At 47.3% G+C, this 23,381-nt stretch overlaps 1 protein-coding gene across 3 annotated transcripts in view; it reads left to right on the forward strand.

Annotated features, from left to right (window-relative positions):
• The window catches only part of spg (dedicator of cytokinesis spg), a 212,128-nt gene that overhangs the window by 47,407 nt on the left and 141,340 nt on the right, over positions 1-23,381 (forward strand). For all 3 annotated transcript variants that reach the window (XM_075896109.1, XM_075896111.1, XM_075896110.1), the window contains exon 14: positions 4,314-4,406. In XM_075896109.1, coding sequence (XP_075752224.1) covers positions 4,314-4,406 — 93 coding nt within the window. The remainder of the gene's footprint in view (positions 1-4,313; positions 4,407-23,381) is intronic.

The following is a 23,381-nucleotide window of genomic DNA, read 5'->3' on the forward strand; positions in this document are numbered from 1 at the left end:
AGGCGTGTGTTGATACATCAACCATTCTGACCTATGTATATATGTGAACACAAGAGGAATGCGGCTAGGCTCTTTTGTACAACAACTAAAGAACAATTGGCGTGCCTCTCTTAGTACTTTTCTCTGCCCACTGCAGACCCCTGCGACCTTTTGCGCTCTGTGGAAGAAATGTTACTAAGCTTATGGTGCGGAAAAGACAACCCTCACCTTGTATCGCTTCCCAATTTCTGTTCAGGCTGTGCAGAACCTATGCATAGAATAACGGTAATATTCCTAGTTTCCTCGTGGGTGAAGGTCGTCCAAATTAATCTTTGTTTGCAGTGGGAATGAGCTGTCACAAACCGATGCAATATGATATAGGCAGGACACCGCGCTTTCTTGCAGCTGGAAACTATTGCTCATATAATGTGCCCAATATTTCTGTTGTTTTTTTTTGCCCAGCGTGAGTACGACATCATTTCTCATTGAACAATATTTGAATGCGCCGGTGTAAAATTCAATGGTGGTTTCACTTAATGCGAAATATACTGCCCGCAAACGTGCTCCACAGAGACACTTAAGCATCTTACAGGAAACCGAAAAAAAATCTGAGTAAGGTATCACGCACGTGAATTCTAGTTCCATCCCATCGTCCTTAAACACTTTTAGAATCTATTTACTTTTCCTTCATGCAGCGGGTGCCTTGTCCATAAAAAAAAAAAAAATTAAACCCGTAACATTTCTCTGTAGTCTTGTGTTAACGGCCCAATCAAACTGCGGTGGTATTAAAAGCCGTTGCACTTTATGAGCAGTTGTCATTCAATTACTATCGATAACTATCCAGCTCACATTCCTCATGATAGCATGTTATGACCACATGTAACGGTACACAACTCGAATGCCGCTCATCTTCTACTATCGATGAACAACCGTCCAGTGATACCTACACTGACTGCGTTATTCCTTTAATATGTCATGCGTAGATATACTTGCAGATGCGTTCGGACCCTATTCAACGAGTGGTGGCATGTTCTTTTCGTTTCGTGCTTGCGCGGCGCCAACGTGCAGCGGGGGGAGGAAGAGCCGGTTTTCTTGGGGTACCAACTTTCTGCATAGTGCTCCGCGCGCGCGGGGTGTTGTGGAATTGTTTGAAAAAGGTCTATTGAAAAAAAAAAATAATAAAGACTACAGCGTTTACAAATGACAGCGCCTCAATGGTTCCACCTGGTGCCACCATTTTGGGCTCATGAGAAATAGCATTTCTTCATCTGCAAATTTTCGCTTCAGCTAGGTCCTCCATTTAGAAACAAACACACAAAAAGCAAATGTCTCAAGCTTGTTTTAAGACTTCTCATTGGCTGTGTCCACCGTGTTGCTGCACTATCCCTCTCCATTGATCCAATTCTTGCTTCGGAAAAATGTCGCCTCCTGCTTGTGCTCGACAAGGTTGTGGCTGTCTCAAAATTGGGCTATTTAGTGCTGGATTTGCACTAGTTTGGTGTTCATGGGTTGATTATCAGTTAAAATATAACTATATCCTACATTGTCAGTGCAAGTAGAAGCTAAATCATCAGATTACGAAGTGCTGTGCTCGTCCTGAACATCATCTCAGGCCGACTACTCTGCTTGTCACTACTTACAACCTCATGACGAAAGCCATTGCAAGACTACTCTTTGTATTCACGATTGAGCATTACGTGCTTTGAAATATCTGATACCACAGCCACGCACAATGTGATTGAGCTTACTGCTCAGATTTTTGATTAGGCTTAACTTTACTTTGGGCACCGATGTACAAGACAAATCTATCTTAACTTTGTAAGCAAGGAGCTAGTGGACATGCAAAAGCGAGCTGCATTGTGCTTTGTTGCAAGCCACGAGTAGTATCACCCGCTAACTCCTTGTAATCGTAGATGGAAAATTCGCACATTGGCAGCGGACCCCCCCCAGCCAAGCTCATAATGCAGCAACTGCTCAGAGCACTGGTGGAAGCAGCTAGCTGTTTCACATGCCGTTGCCCCAAAACGCAAGACCAAGCCATCTTCCCATTGATCTATTATCAATAGGGGTGTGTGAAAATTCGAAATTTTGAATATTTTTTCAAGAGTGTTTGCTATTTAATTCAATTCGCTCTAAGAATTTCGCTATTCGAACTTCCCAAAGACAAATAAATTCGACATTCGATTAAAATGGACCCCCTCCCGATTTTTAACATGCTTCACCTCATTACACTCTTGTATTGCGGCAAGGCTACCTTTCAAGCTCTGCTTTTGTCACAAATGTATTGAGTCCAAGAAATGGTGGTTCCAACATGAAAATGATACATTCGGCAAGATGTTCAGTTAATGCTGTTTTGGACCAGGAATTTTGGCAGAAAGTCCGAAAAATCTGATGCTGAAAATTTCTAGCTCCCAAATTTCTAATGATTTAATATATTGACGTCTGCAAGGCGGATTTGGAACTCCAGATTTGAAGGGTGTGCACCCTAGTCCACCCCATTAGTTAGGCTTCCACAGATGTGGAAAGATGAAAAGAGGTTCAGGAAACAACATTTTTGCCTTTTGCGTGTGAAGTGTTGTCAGCAACTCTTTGATTGCACCAAATCATGTGCATAAATATGACTCGGCCTCTGCATTGCCTCATTCTTACTGACACAACGATGAAACGCCAAATCGCTAGCGCTTCACCTACCTAGCGAAAAGAAACACTTTTATGTTGTTAGCACATAACTTGCTTAGGAACCTTCTTCAACTTGTTTTCTGCAACTTTACTTCGAAGTATGCTAGAAATATTCGAAAAATATTTGACTCTATGCGCATTTGCACTTGAATATTTGAATTGACTTCGCAACTTGAATTTTGCTGTTCACACATTTCTAATTGTCAATATATGTATTTTCGGGAAGTTTAAATACTTTTAATAGCAAAATACCGGTATGAATTGGGTTGAATAGACCCTTTCACTGCTTACAAACACAGCCCCTTGATGACATCCAGTTTCGTCCACCAATGTGTCGAAATAGCATTGGTGGGCAAGAAGAGCTTTAGAAAATATCCTGCTGATTTCCTACTCTTTCTTTTCCTTATTTGGCAAAATATATTCAAATAAATGTTCTTTTCAGCTACATAAAAATTATAAGAGATTCCCTTGATCTTTACGCACGTTCCTTTTATCTGAAAAACTAAAGAGATACATTTCTTACGTTTAAAAGGAACTTGAAAACGTGCTTTCACTTTTGACGTTGGGAGCTGGTAAATGAAGTGACAGGAAGTTTTCTGGGGTAAAACACTTGCGACTTCGAACCGCAAACACTATTCGAGAAGTATTTGAAAGTTCGAATATTCACACATCCTTAGTTTTGAATTGATTATTATCTAGCTGCTTAGTGCACGAAGTGAATACAATTCTTATCTAGTGCATTTTATGCATGAAGTGTATAAAATTGGGTGTGTGTATGTGTTCAGTAAAAGAGTACTGACTTCCAAAAGTTCCGCCTAACCAATGTGACATAAGTTTGTACCCTCAAACCCTGATATAGCAAATTTGGGTATAATGAATTATTGGTCATAATGAAGTAAGTGAAAAATAGCTTTGTCAAAGGTACATTGTTACGAATAATCATTTAAATTAACTTTTGGAATATAACAAGGTATTTTCATGGTAGATGTGATTTTTTTACAATGACGTTTGAATGTACCACCATTCTGGATTTTGCTTGGCTTTTGAGAGAAATAATGTGTGTGTGAAATGTTACAAAATAGAAGATACGGTCACTGTGAACAAGAATAAGATAATTGAGGTTGTTGCCTTGCTTTTCTGAAATATTTAACCTAAGCTTTTTGTTATTGTAAAAGGGTTGCAACAGTTTTTGACATGGTGGATTGCTTGAACTGAATAGGGAGCAGTGGCTTGCCAACCTAAGCAATACTGGAAGTTTTCATTGCAAGCCGCATTGGCAGAATGTGTGCCATAGTTTCTCCCCCACTCATTACTAGTATGTGTTGCACCAACGTTTTCTTGGCTTTTCACGATTCATGAGGGTGCATAATGAGGACTTTATCGATGAAGTACCAAACTGTATATATGCCACTGGCTGTCAAATTGATCAATCTGGAACCTTTTTGGTTCCAGATATTTGTTCTTTCTGCTGCCCGATTACTTAGATGTTTGTTGCTGCACCCTCCATGGGAATAATAGGACCCATCGATAACTATACTTTGCATATAAAAGGCCACGAATGACTATAAAGAAGTTTCTGTTAAGCAATACAAACTACTACTTTTACCAACTTCGTTCTATCGAGGTTTACCATTATGCCTTCCTGTCTTGCGCAGTTTCTTCAAGACATCTTGGATGCACTGTTCTCCATGTTCTCAACAACTGACGGCAACTCAACTCCTTACTCGGGCCTGGTCTTCAAGACATTGGTGAGGCTTGTTTATTATGTATTGCTGATACCGAGCGTAAGATAGATGCTAGATGTTAAAGGGGCTCTGCAACACTTTTTGAGCATGGTCAGAAAACGCTGCCGAACCGTAGTAGAGGCTACCAAGAACACGCAAGCCAAATGTTATAGCACAGCACGAGGCCTGTATTTTACAATAAATTATCAAAGTCAGCTCAAAATTTCTTTATCCTCCCTCAACAAATGATGGTAGATGCTCAAAAATGAGTTGTAGAATGCCTATCTATCAGCAATTGGCCGATTTGGGCATGGCGTGCTTGGTCGTTACAGAGATCGCCGCAAGAGGCTGTCACTTGTCCATGTGTGCACATGCAATTGTACTGAAAAAGTCGTGAATTACAAGAAAAAAAATTCAAAAAGTGCTCAAGGTCACAAGGCACACATGACATATCTTTTTGCCCCTCCCATTCCTTCCTGCTTAGCTTTGTTTCGCCCCGCCGCGATGGTCTAGTGGCTAAGGTACTCAACTGTTCACCCGCAGGTCGCAGGATCGAATCCCGGCTGCAGCGACTGCATTTCCGATGGAGGCGGAAATGTTGTAGGCCAGTGTGCTCAGATTTGGGTACACGTTAAAGAACCCCAGGTGGTCGAAATTTCCGGAGCCCTCCACTACGGCGTCTCTCATAATCATATGGTGGTTTTGGGACGTTAAATCCCACATATCAATCAATCAAATCCCTGATGAGCTTCCAAGGCTTTCACCGGGACGAGAGAAGAGAGAATGCAATTGCAGCATGGGACAAATCTTTGTAACTCGCTCGTACTGGACGGATTCTTAAAATTTTTGCGGCAATGAATTTGTGAGGCAATAAACTTTTCCAGTGAATTGATTCCATGGTTACTCAAAAAAATGTTTCAAGGCCCTTTTAACATGAAAAAGAGTGTTTTGGGCACAGTATGTCATACCGAAAACTGTAGCGCATAAACAAAAAAAAGTACAGGCACAAATAGGCGCGACTCACGCAGCGCCTGTATATCGGGCATTTATTTGTCCTCATTTTCTCACGAACTAAAGGCTTCATTTAGCATGAGCTTGCCTGTATTTCAGTGCATTTTATGTTTGTTGAAGAGGTCAACAGAACTATTTGTTTTGTCTTTGTCAATCTGCATAGCACAGACTTATGATCATACATACAGGGTCAGGCATAAGAGTTTTTGGCTTGGGGGAGCATTTTGGTGGGAAGGTGGTCGAGAAACTTACATCCTAATTCCAGTTTTACATGAGCCCTAATGCTGTCTCGGAATAAGTATGGGGCACTTTAGGGACTGGGCTGTCATAGGCTGTCGTGGTTGCGTGGCGTATTGCTCCATATGTAGTATATATTGACACAAGACAGATGAAGTATTCAAACTACACGCGTTAGTTCGTGCGCCCCCCAAGAGACCAGTGGCCCGATGATGAGACAAGAAAAGGCTGTGACGGTGCGCGCCTCCTTGGCACGTGATTTTGATGAAAAAGAAGTGGGGCACCGCTCGAGGGTTTCTCGGAGATTGATTCCTTTTGCTGATCGCCTGTTAGAAACACTGCTACATTTTCCTTTACTTTTCGGGCGCAAGTTAGCCAGTAAACAGTTATTCTCACACCATTTAGATTGTGCGTAACAATTCTGGTGGAGGTGCCGGGTAATGATCCCAAACCCAATTGGACTTCGGAGAAGCAGCCTGGAACCATGAGCAGTCGAACCAACTGAGCTCATGCCAGTTCATCAGTGCTCCAGCCGTTGTCTATGTGGTGAGCCGCCGGGATTTCCCCTGCCACCTGAGCCTAGAGTGTCTTCAGCTGTCTCCGGTGAGAGTACCGAAATGTCATCTCTAACCACCGCCGCAGACGTCATTTCGTCTCCAGTCGCTGCCACGCACGTCGTTGTCGATGAGGCACGGACGCCCGACCCTTTTCATGGTGATCCTCATGAAGACGCCGAGGATTGGCTGGAGGGTTTCGAGCGCGTTGCCAACTGCAACGGATGGACTGAAGAACGAAAGCTCCGCCGCGTTTATTTCGCGTTGCAGGACAGCGCACGAACGGGGTTCGAAAACCATGATGGTGCCATTCGGTCGTGGGATGACTTTTGACGGGAGCTACTGGCCACATACCCGAGTACAGACCGCAAAGAAAGAGCTGAAGCTGCCCTGCAAGCAAGAAACCAGCGCAACAATGAAAGCGTCGCAATGTATGTGGAAGACAGGTGCCGGTTATTTCGCTGGTCTGATCAAAATATCAGCGAGGACAAGAAACTTCGGCACCTGATGCGTGGGGTGAAGCAGGAAATTTTTGCTGGTTTGCTCCGATGCCCATGCGGAACTTCGCCGAATTTCGCACTGAGGCGACAGCGGTTGAAAAGACTCTGCAACAGCGAGCGAGGCACTACAATCGAGATGTTAACGTCGCATCTGTAGACGCGGTGTCAGCAGTCTTTGGGAATGGCATCGACGTATTACGAAAGCTCATTAGATCGGTGGTTCGAGAAGAGCTCCAGAAGCTAGACGGCAACCCCTCAACGGTCTCGTCATTAGCGGAAGTTGTTCAGGAGGAAGTGAGACAGGCAGTCCGTGAGCAGAAGCCACAAGCACAGCAGGTTCAAGCGTCGGTTCCGATGCAGCCCGCAGTCTCGTACGCCGAGGTGCTGAGAGGCGCCCCTGTATCTCCTTTCGTCGCTCCTGTACCTTATTTCGCCGCAGCAAGCACGCATCTGCCAAAACCTCGATTAACGCACTCGGCAGCCAAGACGAAGGTCCGAAAAGCTGATATATGGCGCACTCCTGATTGAATTACGCTTTATCACTGCGGTGTAGCTGGCCATCTTTACCGGATGTGTGAATATCGCCGAGCTGGACTTCGTGGTTTTCCCGTAAACGCTGTCTATCCAGGGAATGGGGAACGACCTTTTGAAATCGAGGAGTACTTGTCAACGCGTCAAGGTACTCACTCCTCGCAGCAGCATCAGTCTCGGTCGACAGCGCCACTGAGGTATCGGTCACCAAGTCCGGGCCCATCCTCAAACTCTCGAGGGGACTTCCCCAAAACCCACTTCAGGAAAACTAGAATCGGCGACCTGGGGAGGCAAGGCCGCTGCTGACGCAAGAAAACAACCTCCAGTGCCGATTTCAAAAGGTGATGATGGACATGAGACTACGTGCGGAAACGGTAACGTCGCTTCTGATTTTTCGGTACTTATAGTCGGCTACGAAACAAATGCTTTGGTAGACAAAGACGCAGACTATTTCGTCATGAGCAGGGGACTTGCCAGAACGCTAAAAGAAGTGCTGACCCCTTGGATAGGACCACAAGTGCGAACCGCCGGGGGACACCATATCGATCCCCCAGGCATGTGTACCTTTAGAGTCGGAATACGCGGCTTCACCTACGTCGCCAGCTTCATCATCCTGTCGGAGTGTTCAAGAGATGCAATTATCGAAATGAACTTTTTGCAGGCCAATAGCGCAGTGATAAACTTGCGGGAAACGTGCGTCTTGTCCTTGACGAAACACGCCATCGCGACATTTGAGAGTGAAAAACGATTCGATGCGCCCCAGATTGCTGGTGATGATGTAACAGTACCTCCAAGATCCATCATCATTGTCACCGTAAAAAGCAACGTGTACAATGAATATGAAAGAATGGCAGAAAGCAATACTGGGCTATTACTCAAGAAAGGGATCTGTGCTGCAAGAGGTATTGTACGACTGCGTGATTGATTGATTGATATACAGTCGCCGACTGATTTTTCGGACCTGGCGGGGACTGAAAAAAAGTACGAAAAATCGAACAGTCCGAAAAATTTGTTTTCGCCAAAAATCTGAAGTTTATTGCATCAGGCAGGTTTAAAAAAGTCCTTGATGCTGCCTTGCCTCAAACTACGCTTGGAGGCAATTTGGTTTGCCCGTATTTGCGCCAAGGTGACATCGTCGCCGTAAACGCTCAACAAAATTGTCACCGCGTTGGCGATCTCCGCCGCCGACAGCTGCGGGCGGTCGTCGTTGTCGTCGGATGTCGTCATCCGACGACAACGACGACCGCCATCCGGCGTCGGCCGTCATCCGGCGACATCTAGCTGCGAACGTCCACTCTCTATTAGCTTGATTATGGCAGCTTTCTTCTTCATCGTCAGGGTCGTATACTTCCCACGCTTCTTCACACCACCTGGCTCCCGCGATGGCACAGATGGCGGAGCCATGGCACCGAGAACACAAAATTCGATGCCGCAGATAGCCGCTGCGAAGCACACAACGTCTCGACGCTACGCGACACCACACGTGCAGAATGGCGACTGAAAAAAGCTGCAACGACGATAAAAGAATCCTTCTTTCGCCTCTTCCCCGTGCGATGTGATGACGATAGTGCTGACCGAAGACGAAAAAACGGCATCCATCACCGCGTCTTTTAAAAAGCAAACACGGCCTCCGAAACTTAAAATATGGCATGCGCATTCTAACCTCGGAGGCAAGAAAGGCATCTGAAGACCAAGTTTAGCCAAGCCGACGGAAAATTTAACATGGCGGCGTTCACAATGGCTTGGGGCGTGGCACAAAACGAGCGATTTAGTCCGAAAAATCGAACTTTCAGGGGCAAATTCGCCCGAAAAATCGGTCGAAACAATGCATTAGCTCTATGGGATCCCTGACGGTGCATTTATGAAGTCCGGAATATCCAACAAGTCCGAATTTTTGGAGTCCGGAAAATCGGTCGGCGACTGTATGGGGTTTAACGTCCCAAAACCACCATATGGTTATGAGAGACGCCGTAGTGGAGGGCTCTGGTAATTTCGACCACCAGGGGTTTTTTAACGTGCACCCAAATCTGAGCACACGGGCCTACAACATTTCCGCCTCCATCTGAAATGCAGCCGCCGCAGCCGGGATTCGATCCCGCGACATGCGGGTCAGCAGCCAAGTACTCTAGCCACTAGACCACTGCGGCGGGGCGTTCGACTGCGTGATGGGTGTATGAGTGTCTTCCTGACAAATTTCTGAAATGAGGTGCAACATATTGCGAAGGGAACTGTTGTTGGTCACTTGCACGATTACGTTCCGATTATGGATTTGAATTCTTCAGAGACTGCACCACTACTCCCTGACAGTATAGATTTCATACTCGCATCTATCCACATCGAAGCATCCCTATCACGGAATCAGAAACAAAAAATCGACAGCCTTATACGGGAGTACGCCTCGTTTTTTTTCACGTCATCGAAAGTGCAAAGAACATCCATCACCAAACACTGCATCATAATCGATCAATCTGTTAGACCTATTTGCCAGCACCCATACCGAGTGTCACCAAAAAAGAGGGAAGTCATCAGAGGCCAAGTTGAAGAAATGCTTAGAGACGACGTAATTCAATCATTGGCCAGCTTATGGGCCTCACCTGTAGTGCTGGTAAAGAAAAAGGACCAGACCTTGCGCTTCTGCGTTGACTACCAAAAATTGAACGTCGTCACAAAGCGGGATGTCTATCCCCTTCCAAGGATCGATGACACCCTTAACAGACTACGAGACGCGAAATTCTTTTCCTCTCTAGACCTCAAGAGCGGATACTGGCAGATAGAGGTGGACGAATGAGATCGCAAGAAAGCTGCTTTCGTCACCCCAGATGTGTTATACGAGTTCAAGGTACTCTATTTGGCCTGTGTTCCGCACCCGCCACATTTCAGCGAATGATGGACACTGTGCTGCCCGGGTTAAAATGGCAGTCCTGCCTTGTTTATCTCGATGACCTCGTGATCTTTTTGGTCACCTTCGATCAGCATGTGGAATGACTACGGACTGTGCTCGAAGTGATTACTTCAGCAGGGCTGATGATAAAACCACAGAAGTGCCATTTTGGTTCTCATGAACTGCTTTTCCTCAGTCATGTGGTTAGCTCTGAAGACATTAGACCTTACCCTGAAAAGACAGCAGCTGTAGAAAAGTTTCCTAGACTGACGGATAAAAAAGCTGTGAGACGATTCTTAATACTTTGTGCCTATTACAGAAGATTCATCCAAGATTTTTCGAAGATTGTGGAACCACTAACCCGACTGACGAAAGAAGACACGCCTTTCACCTTGACAAGCGAGCACGAAGACGCATTCAATGAGATACGACAGCGACTCCTAAACTACCCCGTCCTTGCACATTTCCACGAAGAAGCCGAAACAGAGATTCACATGAACGCAAGCAATTTGGGACTAGGTGCCGTCCTCGTGCAGCTGCAAAACGGAGAGGAACGAGTGATAGCATATGCTAGTCGCACTCTTTCGAGAGCTGAAATAAATTATTCGGCGACGGAAAAAGAATGTCTGGCGGTAATATGGGCCATACAGATATTCCGACCGTACTTATACGATAGACCATTTCGAGCAGTGAGCAACCATCACTTACTGTGCTGGCTCGCAGGCCTAAAGGACCCTTCTGGGCGATTTGCTAGATGGAGCCTCAGGTTGCAAGAATAGGACATAACAATTGTATACAAGTCGGGTCGCAAGCACAACGATGCTGATTGCCTGTCATGCGCACCAGTGAAATCTGCAGCTGTGGAAGATGGAGACGACTTTCCGTTTCTTGGAGCCGTCAGCACCACAGGCATGACTGAATATCAACGATTTGACGCAGAGTTGCTTCAACTGATCAAGCAACTGATCAAGCATCAAGCAACCCGTGCGTGTTCCTCGTGTTTTTGTCCGGTGATTGATCTCGTACCTGATGAGAAACATTTTATACAAGAGAAACTTCGAGCACATTAGGGAGAAATTCCTACTCGTCGTTCTTTCGGCCTTGCGACCCAAAATCCTCGAAGCCTGCCACGATGACCCAGCAGCAGGACACCTCGGAGTGAGTAGAACATTGGCTTGCATCTGCACCAAGTACTACTGACCAAAGTTACTAGATGCTGTACAGCATAAAGTGAGGACATGTAGAGATTCCCAGAGACATAAAACGCCTCCATTGAAACCTGCAGGATTTCTTCAACCAATAGAACCACCTAATTCTTCATTTGAACAAATAGGAATGAATCTATACTTAGAAATTTTGGCGCAACCTCGACTCACGCAAACACTCACACAAGCACACACACTTACACCAGAGCAACACACACGACACGCAGCGCTCACTACCAACTGTTTATTGCTCCTATCTGACCTTCTTAAATACGTACATCGAAATGCGCAAAGGCACAAACTAACAGAACTGCGCCAGTAGAAAACCAACATGGCGTCACCACACCACTAGGAACAAGTAAAAAGTAAAAAAAGTAAAAAAAGTAAAAAAAAGGGGGGGGTTAACACGAAAAGGAGATATAATCGCTAAACCCTCGCATCAAGGAAAGATATTTCTTGTTGATGCAACACCAAAGATGGCTCGCTGACACATATATCTTTATTCTTTTCTATATAATAAGCTTCTAACAGCAAACGTGCTGATAAATTTGAGCTTCTCCCAAGAATCCTTGTATCCGAAAATCGTGGTTCACACCCACATGCGGCAATATGCGACACAAGATGTGCGTACTTATCCTCGTTTTTCTTAACCTTTAGCGCATGCTCCCTAAGCCGGTCATTGAGGCATCGCTCGGTAATGCCAATGTACACGTTACCGCAGGAAAAAGGAATGGAGTATACAACTCCCATGGAACATTTTACGAAGGCATTCTCATGTTTTTTCACGCAACCGCGTCTCTTGCCATTGCAAATACGCGGACATAACTTGGCGAGCTTTTCTGGCGCAGAAAAGACCACAGCCACACCATGCCTTGCAGCAACCTTCTTAATATTATGGGAGAGCTTGTGCACGTAAGGCACGACTTGAAGCTTGGAACCCGAAGGATCCCAAGTAGCTCTATCCCTTTGTGTTCCACGTTTCATCTTCTGCAGTAGTGACTCGGCGACCGCGTTTAGGACCGACGAAGGGAAGCCCGCCGCCGTCAATCGGCTGATCTGTTCATAAAAACTAGTACGCATGTGGTGTGGACACGACTTAATCAACGAGGACTCTAGACATAGCGAAGCAATACCTCTTTTAACTAATTTCGAGTGTGCAGAATCATACGGCAACAGTCCCTTCTTCACTCTAGGCCGGTACACCCAACAAAAGTGTTCACTACCCCACAGTAGCTTGAGGTCTAAAAACTGGAGACAAGCCTCTGTGGGTACCTCGGTAGTGAACCTAAGTCCGCGTCCATGATCTTTAAAAACACTAAGCACGTGTTCACAATAAGAACGCTGCACCTCATCCGCACGCACACTCACTGAAGTACAGGCGTCTACTTGAAAATCTAAAAAGTAATTGGGGGGTGTATATGGCCCCCGCTTGTCTAAAAGAATTAAAAAATCGTCAACATATCTAAAAATCTTCAAAACCTTATTCCCCCTTAAAAATTTATCCAACGTCCTATCTACATCTGCTAAAAAAATATCAGTAAGAACAGGGGCGACACAAGAACCTATACAGATGCCTTGTCGTTGTAGATAGGGCTTGTCGTTAAAAGTAATAAAAGTAACGTTAAGATAAAATTCTAAAAGTGCTAAAAAGTTTTCAACGGATACGCCCGCATTATTCATAAAAGAAACGTCACCATTATCTTCTATGCACTGTCGGACCGAAGTCAAAAGCTTATCATGAGGTACCGAATAAAACAGGTCTTCAACATCTACTGAGAAAGCAAAGGAAATCTGCTGGTTATTCCGTATGAAATCTGCGACATCACTAGAGCTTTTAGTGCGAAACGGGTCACTAACACTGAGTGGCTTTAGTTTGCTTAACAGGAATTTGCTAACGTTCCCCTGCCATGAACCATTTTCACTAACAATGGTTCTGAAGGGAATGCCCACTTTGTGGGTTTTAGCGGAAAAAAAGACGTTCAAGTTAGTGCTTTTGCTACTAGCTAAGGTTCCAGCCAGCGTAGGAAGTCCTACTTCCCTACAGAACGCGGTGAATTTAGATTTAACGCGTACAGCACTTTTTTTAACAGGTAAAAAGTTCTTGTCAATGGCGCCTGTTTTTACCTGTTAAAAAAAGTGCTGTACGCGTTAAATCTAAATTCACCGCGTTCTGTAGGGAAGTAGGACTTCCTACGCTGGCTGGAACCTTAGCTAGTAGCAAAAGCACTAACTTGAACGTCTTTTTTTCCGCTAAAACCCACAAAGTGGGCATTCCCTTCAGAACCATTGTTAGTGAAAATGGTTCATGGCAGGGGAACGTTAGCAAATTCCTGTTAAGCAAACTAAAGCCACTCAGTGTTAGTGACCCGTTTCGCACTAAAAGCTCTAGTGATGTCGCAGATTTCATACGGAATAACCAGCAGATTTCCTTTGCTTTCTCAGTAGATGTTGAAGACCTGTTTTATTCGGTACCTCATGATAAGCTTTTGACTTCGGTCCGACAGTGCATAGAAGATAATGGTGACGTTTCTTTTATGAATAATGCGGGCGTATCCGTTGAAAACTTTTTAGCACTTTTAGAATTTTATCTTAACGTTACTTTTATTACTTTTAACGACAAGCCCTATCTACAACGACAAGGCATCTGTATAGGTTCTTGTGTCGCCCCTGTTCTTACTGATATTTTTTTAGCAGATGTAGATAGGACGTTGGATAAATTTTTAAGGGGGAATAAGGTTTTGAAGATTTTTAGATATGTTGACGATTTTTTAATTCTTTTAGACAAGCGGGGGCCATATACACCCCCCAATTACTTTTTAGATTTTCAAGTAGACGCCTGTACTTCAGTGAGTGTGCGTGCGGATGAGGTGCAGCGTTCTTATTGTGAACACGTGCTTAGTGTTTTTAAAGATCATGGACGCGGACTTAGGTTCACTACCGAGGTACCCACAGAGGCTTGTCTCCAGTTTTTAGACCTCAAGCTACTGTGGGGTAGTGAACACTTTTGTTGGGTGTACCGGCCTAGAGTGAAGAAGGGACTGTTGCCGTATGATTCTGCACACTCGAAATTAGTTAAAAGAGGTATTGCTTCGCTATGTCTAGAGTCCTCGTTGATTAAGTCGTGTCCACACCACATGCGTACTAGTTTTTATGAACAGATCAGCCGATTGACGGCGGCGGGCTTCCCTTCGTCGGTCCTAAACGCGGTCGCCGAGTCACTACTGCAGAAGATGAAACGTGGAACACAAAGGGATAGAGCTACTTGGGATCCTTCGGGTTCCAAGCTTCAAGTCGTGCCTTACGTGCACAAGCTCTCCCATAATATTAAGAAGGTTGCTGCAAGGCATGGTGTGGCTGTGGTCTTTTCTGCGCCAGAAAAGCTCGCCAAGTTATGTCCGCGTATTTGCAATGGCAAGAGACGCGGTTGCGTGAAAAAACATGAGAATGCCTTCGTAAAATGTTCCATGGGAGTTGTATACTCCATTCCTTTTTCCTGCGGTAACGTGTACATTGGCATTACCGAGCGATGCCTCAATGACCGGCTTAGGGAGCATGCGCTAAAGGTTAAGAAAAACGAGGATAAGTACGCACATCTTGTGTCGCATATTGCCGCATGTGGGTGTGAACCACGATTTTCGGATACAAGGATTCTTGGGAGAAGCTCAAATTTATCAGCACGTTTGCTGTTAGAAGCTTATTATATAGAAAAGAATAAAGATATATGTGTCAGCGAGCCATCTTTGGTGTTGCATCAACAAGAAATATCTTTCCTTGATGCGAGGGTTTAGCGATTATATCTCCTTTTCGTGTTAACCCCCCCCTTTTTTTTACTTTTTTTACTTTTTTTACTTTTTACTTGTTCCTAGTGGTGTGGTGACGCCATGTTGGTTTTCTACTGGCGCAGTTCTGTTAGTTTGTGCCTTTGCGCATTTCGATGTACGTATTTAAGAAGGTCAGATAGGAGCAATAAACAGTTGGTAGTGAGCGCTGCGTGTCGTGTGTGTTGCTCTGGTGTAAGTGTGTGTGCTTGTGTGAGTGTTTGCGTGAGTCGAGGTTGCGCCAAAATTTCTAAGTATATGATGTATAACCAACTAGCCCAACAACAAGTTTTATTAAGGAATGAATCTATTGGTTCATTTCCTACTTCATCAATGGGCAACCGATGGATAGTAGTGGCGACAGACTACTTAACCCAGTATGCCGAGACAGCCTCACAAATAGGAATGTATCTACTTGGTCCATTTCCTACTTCATCAATGGGCCACCAATGGATAGTAGTGGCGACAGACTACTTAACCCGGTATGCCAAGACAGCCTCTCTCACCAGGGGCACGGCTATAGAAGTTGCTGAATTTTTCGTCTCTAACATTGTACACGGCATGGTGCTCCAAAGGTGGTTATCACGGATCGAGGAACTGCATTCACAGCCGATCTGACACAGTCCATTATGAAACCTACCCACACATGTCGTAGGAAAACAATGGCTTACCACTGCCAAACGAATGGGCTAACCGAGCGACTCAACGGAACTCTAACCGATATGTTGTCCATTTATGTTGACTTGGAGCACCATACGTGGCACAAGATACTGGAGTACGCCACTTTCGCTTATAATACTGCTGAGCAGGAGACTACTAAAGTGACGCCATTCCAGCTAGTCTATGGTCAAATAGTTACCACACCATTAGATGCAATGCTGCCTGTAAGCGACAATACAGAGCACAAGCCTGACATCAGCGAATTCATTCAGCAAGTCGAAGAAGCACGACAGTTGGCGTGACATCACATAAACAACAACGCCTAGATGCAAACCGTTAAAACCTTTGGCGGAGAGGAGTCGACTGCGCACCAGGCAACCGAGTTTGGATTTGGACTCCCGTGCGGATGCCTGGCCTCTCCAAAAAGCTTAATTCGGTTAATTCGAATTTATTTTCAATCGAATTCCCGGAGGAAATCGTAATGTTTGTTAAATTTACCATTTTCGAAGTGCTAAACAACATTGCGTGTCCGACCGGCACCCAAGGGCATCGCAGTTGACCACAGCGTCGCAGCTCAAAGCGTCAGCTGATGGCATCGCAGAGTCATGCAGCGCCCCAGATCACGAAGCGGCTGCTCCGGTGGTTCCGGTTCTGGGCATCATTGTTGATCTCGTTACGGTCGTGTGCGGACTCAGCGTTTCCACAAGCGACGAAGCTCCACGTGAATTTACTATGGCAACTCACGGGCCTTATCAGACGCTTGACTTGGCGAGGAAAGTCAAAATTTTGAAAGAAGTTGAACAAGAAGGCACCGCCAAGCAAGATATTGCGCAGAGATAAGGCAGTGAGCTTGACATTGATGGTCTCCTGCCAGCTCTCGGCGACGTCCCTTTCGAGGAGTACATTGCCATTGACAGTTCGGTAGAAACGTGCGGTTGAGTGTCGGACGCCGAGATCGTGGAGATGGTTCGGCCCAGCGAGCCTAGTCACGAAACGAAGGTTGACGACGACGACGACGCTAGTGAGCCACTGCCGTGGGCTGCTGATGTAGCCGCAGGCCTTGCCCTCGCCCAGCGGTTTTTCACTGCTGAAAGCAACGCCGAGGAAGCAGTCGGGCACATATACAGCCTACAGGACTTGCTTTCTGCTGCAAGCTTCCAGCAAACAGAAGCCAATAGCAATCACAGATTTTTCCCCATAAAGTGCTTTGAAATAGATGTATTTTTCGTTCATTGTGGTTTATTGGAATTCCGCTTAATTCGAAGTTTTTCGCGGTCTACGTGAACTTCGTATTAACGAGAGTCGACTGTATATCGATTACTCAAGATACAAATTATGCACATTTAAGGCGCAAAATAAAGCATTTCAGGCCTCGGAAATCGTTACAAGCACTAACATAATGATTCGTTTACAGTATAAAGAAGAACAATGTGTTAACAATGTGTCATCAAGTTACCGCACTTTATTTTGCATTAAAATAGTCCGTAAAGACGTTTTGATTTTTGCACACCGTCAGTTCCTTCTAGATACAGTGGACTCCCCTTAAAGGGAACTCGAAGGGACAAGAAAATTTGTTCCATTTATGAGAAGTTTCATTTAAGCAAGGCCCACAAAATTAATGAAATATGACTTTATTTCAAAAGCACCAACTGTTGCTGACTCAAGAAAAAGATTTTGAAGCATGCAACACTACTATAGTTCTTTAGAAAGAAAAATGTTGCTAATATTTCTGACTCAGAAAAAAGGAGTCAACAATTTGCTCAACCTTGTTCAAGCACTTTCTCACGTAGTAGGAGTGCGTTGCTAAAAGGCTGGGCAGGAACGCTGTGCCACCATCGTGTTCAAGCAGCGCTTCAACAGGATGACAGCATCTCTTGCTGCACTGTCAGGCAGTGAAATGAGCTTGGGATCACCTTATCTTGAACTTCGGCTTGTGGTGTACACGTGTGCCGAAGGAGTACGGCCAGCAGCGTGGATCCGGTCTTAGCGAGCCGCAGGGCACGCGTAACCGTTGCCGTGGCGAGAACACGATACTGCTCAAAGTCGCAACACTTTATTGTGGCAACACCAAACGCAGTACAGCCCGTTGCAAAGGCGAGACGGGAAAGCAAATAGGCTTATCCACGCCATGGGCATAAAAGTACTGCACAGGGTGCCACGAGCACGTCTCCGTGGTAAAGGTTATCCACGGAAACACCGGGACCAAGGCCCGGTTGCTTGAGCGAGGGCAAAGGCACTCGCGTTGGCTTCGAAGGGAGACGGGTCGGCGTAGCTAGGCCACGCACTAGAACACTGTACCGTCTTTCGGCCGTGCGTACGCAGTGGGGCAACAAAGGGTGAGCGTTCGCCTCAAGCGCGAGGCGCCGTCAGCGAAGTCTGACGAGCCCCGAGCGACGGGATTCGACGGACGGAAAAGATTGCGTGGCTCACCGTTTGCAGTGCCGGAGAGTATCTGTCTGCCCGCTCCCGGCACAGTGCGCGAAAACCTCTCGGGAGACTCCGCGCGCGGTGCCATAGTCAACATCCGCTACCGGGTGAGGGGGTTAAACGTCACTCCGCTCTCCCAGCGCGGCAGACAGCGAAGGAGGGCAAACATGTGGGGACATGAGAACGGCTGAAAAGGCGGCAAAGCCCGCGCAAAGGCAGCGGGCTAGCCTCAATTCTCACATCCCCCTCTCCTAAGTTTGCCCTTTACCGGCCTGCAAAAGGCAGCCAGACGTCACCCATGCAGTTAAAATGACACTGCTATGAGCCACAGCTAACCTCAGTGCAGCCCTGTTACTGCTGCTAAAAAAAATAAATGGTGACAAAGGAGGAAAAAAAAACATTATAACAAAATAAATGCATGACACTATAAAAATAATTGCTGTAGGGAGTGCAGGAAAGTGGGACTAGTGTTCGTGGTGCTTGGGAGGGATAGCGTCTACCGCGCGGAGGGGCGGAAGAGCGTGATAATGTCCGCTAGGTGCGATGCCCGAGTGTGAGGTGAGAGGTACGGGAGGGACTCACTGATGGCTCGTTTCTGCTCTTATTTATCTGCGAGTCCGATGAACGCCGCCTCGATTGTGGTTCGGAGGCCCCGCATTTCTGGCTCGCTGATGGAGCTGGGACCTTGCGAAAAGCCGGGCCTCTCCAGTGATCAGGGAGGCCAAACCAGAATTAGCTGCGAGGCGCCCTGGCGATAGCTGCTTTCAGCTGGCCTCGTGCAGGAGCCATTGTGGGAAAGGCAGCAGGGCTTCTTCGTCGACGGCCGAGAGCAGAGCATAGCCAGACGATCTAACGTCAGTGGGTCAATGCCTTCCCAGCACCTCGATTGTCCGCATCGATAAGGGGAAGCCATGACGCACTCTTCACGGGCACGCACTGAAGCGTCACTTAGTTACACGCGCACAGAGGCACGATCGCACACACGCACCGCCGACAGCTGTGCGAGCGTAGGCGCAAAGCGTCCTTCGTCTCTCTCTCCCGGCAAGCACCGACACTCAAGGTCACACACAGCTCCCTTTGCGGTAGAGGAATTGAACACGGAAAAAAAAGTAAAAACACAGCAAAATGAGACTAAACATCTGGCCAAAAGAAAATAAACAACATAAAATACAAATAACACCTAATATTAGACAAAAGAAACATAAAATACACATGAACACTTAAAAAAAAAAGAAACACTGGCAGCAGACTGGGCAGGGTCGACTTCTTTACGAGAAAAGGCCGTAAAGTTAACCTATACTAAGGCTAGACAGTAGACTCAGGGCTTTCCGTTGCGGAGAAGTCCGCCGTCCTGCACGAAATCACAAAGGTGACCGCTTTCTCAGATTATACCAGTGCGGGGTCCGAATGCGGTCTGACGCTCCGTGTGTGCCCCGTTGCTTGTGTGAAGTGCCGCAGGGCGCTGGCGTGAGCTCGTCAGACCGTGACAAAGGGCTTTGGGTCTGCGATGTGAGCAGGGCTGAGTTTTCCCAAAGGGGATCTTTCAGCTAGTACGCGCCACGGACACTCACTGACAATCAGTTTATAAAACTGGGCGGCTTGCCAACCCTTGGCTCAACCGTTCGTCAGACGTGGCAGGCACGGAATAGCGATAAAAGTCATGGTTCGTGCCAGGCCAGGTCACAATGTTGCTCGGTTTGCATAAAACTTTGAAGCCACTCAGGTGACCGGCCATGGGTTCGTCGTGACAGGATCGCAACTGTGCGGCTCTCAGACCTTTGGGCATAACCACCTTAAACGAGTCTATAGCCTCGTCGTCAGTGGCAATATAGTTCAGCTGGAGCCCGTCATGGTCCAACAAAATGATTACGCCGGGGACTCAGCGACATACACTGTTTCAGACCCCTAATCGCGCCCGCCGCAGACAAGCAGCGTAACGGCACTCCGCGCCTCTTCAAGACGGTTTATCGGTGCCCGCCGCAGAGCAAGCAGCGTATACGGTGCTCTGTCCCTCCGAGACTCGAAACGGATCACTTTGCTGAGCCTTCAGTAGCTCTTCGCTGCCGAAAGCGATTCTCATTCTCCCAAATGGGGGAGTCTGGTATCGCGCCCACTCAGGACCGCAGCAACTGCCGCGTGCACGGCGTCACGGGTTCGCTCTCAGCACGGTGGCCTTCGGAAAGTTCACCTGCTCGACCGCCACGCAGTGCGCCGCTTACCTGGATAGCAGCCAAGGTCATCCTCATGGGGACTCCCCCTTTTCGCCGCTGTTTTGCCTCTGACGCTTGCATGTGCTAAGGCACCGCGAGCGGCTGTCGCCCCGAAATCCAGGTTCTCGGCAGACAACAGGGGGCATGAGATAGCGCGTCAGCTACCACGTTGGTACTTCCCTTTGAGGGAGCACCAACGTTGGGCGCCAGTGTGGTGTGCACGTTTCCCGAAGGAGTACGGCCACCAGCGTGGGTCTGGTCTTAGCAAGCCGCAGGGCACGCGTAACCGTCGCCGTGGCGAGAACACGATACTGCTCAAAGTCGCAACACTTTATTGTGGTAACACCAAACACAGTACAGCCCGTTGCAAAGGTTGCGGCGGGAAAGCAAATAGGCTTATCCACGCCATGGGCATAAAAGTACTACACAGGGTGCCACGAGCACGTCTCCACGGTAAAAGTGATCCACGGAGACACTTGGACCAAGGCCCGGTTGCTCGAGCGAGGGCAAAGGCGCTCGCATTGGCTTCGGAGGGAGACGGGTCGGCGTAGCTAGGCCACGCACTAGGACACCGTACCGTCCTTCGGCGGTGCGTACGCAGTGGGGCAACAAAGGGTGAGCGTTCGCCTCGGGCGCGAGGTGCCGTCAGCGAAGTCCGACGAGCCCCGAGCGACGGGAGTCGACGGACAGAAAAGATTGCGTGGCTCACCATTTGCAGTTCTGGAGAGTATCTGTCTGTCCGCTCCCGGCACAGCGCGCGAAAACCTCTCGGGAGACTCCGCACGCGGCACCACCATCAACATCCGCTACCGGGTTAGGGGGTTAAACGTCACTCCGCTCTCCCAGCGCAACAGACAGTGAAGGAGAGCAGACATGTTGGGACATGAGAACGGCAGAAAAGGGGGCAAAGCCCGCACAAAGGTAGCGGGCTAGCCTCAATCCCCACAAGCTATAGTTTTTTGTAGGCTGTCCTCAAGTTCACAACGAGACGTCGATTGCTGCTCAACGTGCGCGGACATGTGCAATTGCTGGAATGGCCTGGCTAGGCTAGACTAACTTTGGCGTTTTTTTCATGGTTTCTAGACTGCCGTGGCCACTTCCGTCGTTCATGGATTTAGTTCAATTTAATTGACGTAAGCGAAAAAATGTTGTAATTACCTGAAACTTCTTATCATTAAATATATAGGAGACCAACCAAATGTGCCTGGATAGTTTCGTTTATGCGGCTTCTCTGTTTATTCCAGTTTTGTTTAATGGGAGTCTACTGTATCATTGAAGCTCTTTAAATAAGTGAACTCAGCTCCTTCGGCCACAACAGTGTTGACTGACGCAGAATGCCGATGCAAGCTTTGTAGCACAACAAAAGGTTGGTTAGCGGTGGCAGCGAAGGGGGTGGCATATTCATAATTGCACGGGTTCTCTTCCGCAGCAACGGCAGCTGTGATTCCAGCATCAATGCAGTCAGAAACAAATACCTCATCATCTGCACCGATGAAGCCGTTCGCTGTTTGAGATGGTGCTCAGAAAGGCTGATAAGTCGTTGAATTCACTGAGGCACTGCGCGCTGTTGTTCCTGGTCATGATGCACCCAAAGTCGTCACCTGGCCCACAAGGAAACTTTACTTGATGTCGCTCCAAGCGTCAGTCATGATTTTTATCGCTACGCGCGGGTCAATGTACAGTTCAACAACTGAATGAAGATTTATCAGGAACGAGGTGAGAAGTACACAAGTCCACAAGGCGCAACAGATGTTGAATTCACAATCGACATGTTGGCGATGTTGATGTCACTTGTGGATTTGTAGCTGGCAGCCGCTGCTTTAAGCTGCTTTGATGCAAAAAGCTAGAATAAGCATGGCGTCCAAGACATGAGTTTCGAAAACCAAAAACACTAAGGATACGTCATGAGGGCGAACATTGTGGTATTGGGTTTTCGATTCCGGTTTTTGAACCAGTTGGCTGGCCCCTAGGGGGAGCTGTACGTATGTTTATATCATGGTGCTTGTGTATATAAAAAAGGAGTTCCTGCTTGGCTACGTACGTATTGTAAGCCGGCGCTTCAGCGCCGTGCCCTGTGTTCTCTGTGCGGCGGACGCCTCTGTTCTGCGCGTCCACCGCACGATACTACATTTTGGCGACGAGGATCTTCAATCCACATGCATCAGGCGTCAAGTTGGGCATACAGCCTTCTTCCTTGCGCTGTCGACTCGGCACCCGTGCAAGCCGTCCCACCGCCACCGTATTTCCTGTATATATTCCTACTTTTTGACACTTTTCGTGCCAGTCTGGTGGTCACGAGGCCTACCGACGTGCGCCTCTCTCCTGAACTGCCTTCTTTACGCTCTCTTCGGCAAGGATTAGCGCGGCTATCCCTCCGCCTCCGTTCTTTCAATGCCTTGGTGTACTGCCTATTCCATGGAGGCAGTGGTGTCCTGTGTTACAGGTCTACATCGGCGCCGCGGCCAGGGATGCCACGCCGGAGCACAAGAAGGCGCTGCTCCAGAACACCTTGGGCGTCGAGGGACTTGTCACCTATTTGCGTGCCGCCGAAAATGAGCCGGGAGCAGTCTGGCCAACTCAGGAGACGATGCCGAACGTGTTCAACGCAGCCCTTGCGCTGCTGAATGAACTCTTTGACCCTCAACCGCACACGGCGTGTCTGGGCGCTCACTTCAAAGCCCTTTGTGAGGACCCAGACCAGTCAGCAGTAGAATTTATACAGAATGTACGCCGAAAAGCCATGCTTTGTGAATTTGGCACGGCGGGTGATATCCTCATTGTCGCACCTACAAAGAACTTTTTTCAAGATGGGCAAGGACTTCACACTACAGAAGCTGCTCGACATCGCGAGAGAAGAGGAGCGCGTCGACCACTCATTGTTATAGTTATCTGGAGCGCAAGTCGACGCAGTGTCGTCGCGTCCGATTCAAGATGGCGGCTCAGCTCGTTGAGCGATTCAAGATGC

Source organism: Rhipicephalus microplus, chromosome 5 (genome assembly GCF_043290135.1).
Source record: "Rhipicephalus microplus isolate Deutch F79 chromosome 5, USDA_Rmic, whole genome shotgun sequence".
In the NCBI taxonomy this organism is placed as follows: domain Eukaryota; kingdom Metazoa; phylum Arthropoda; class Arachnida; order Ixodida; family Ixodidae; genus Rhipicephalus; species Rhipicephalus microplus.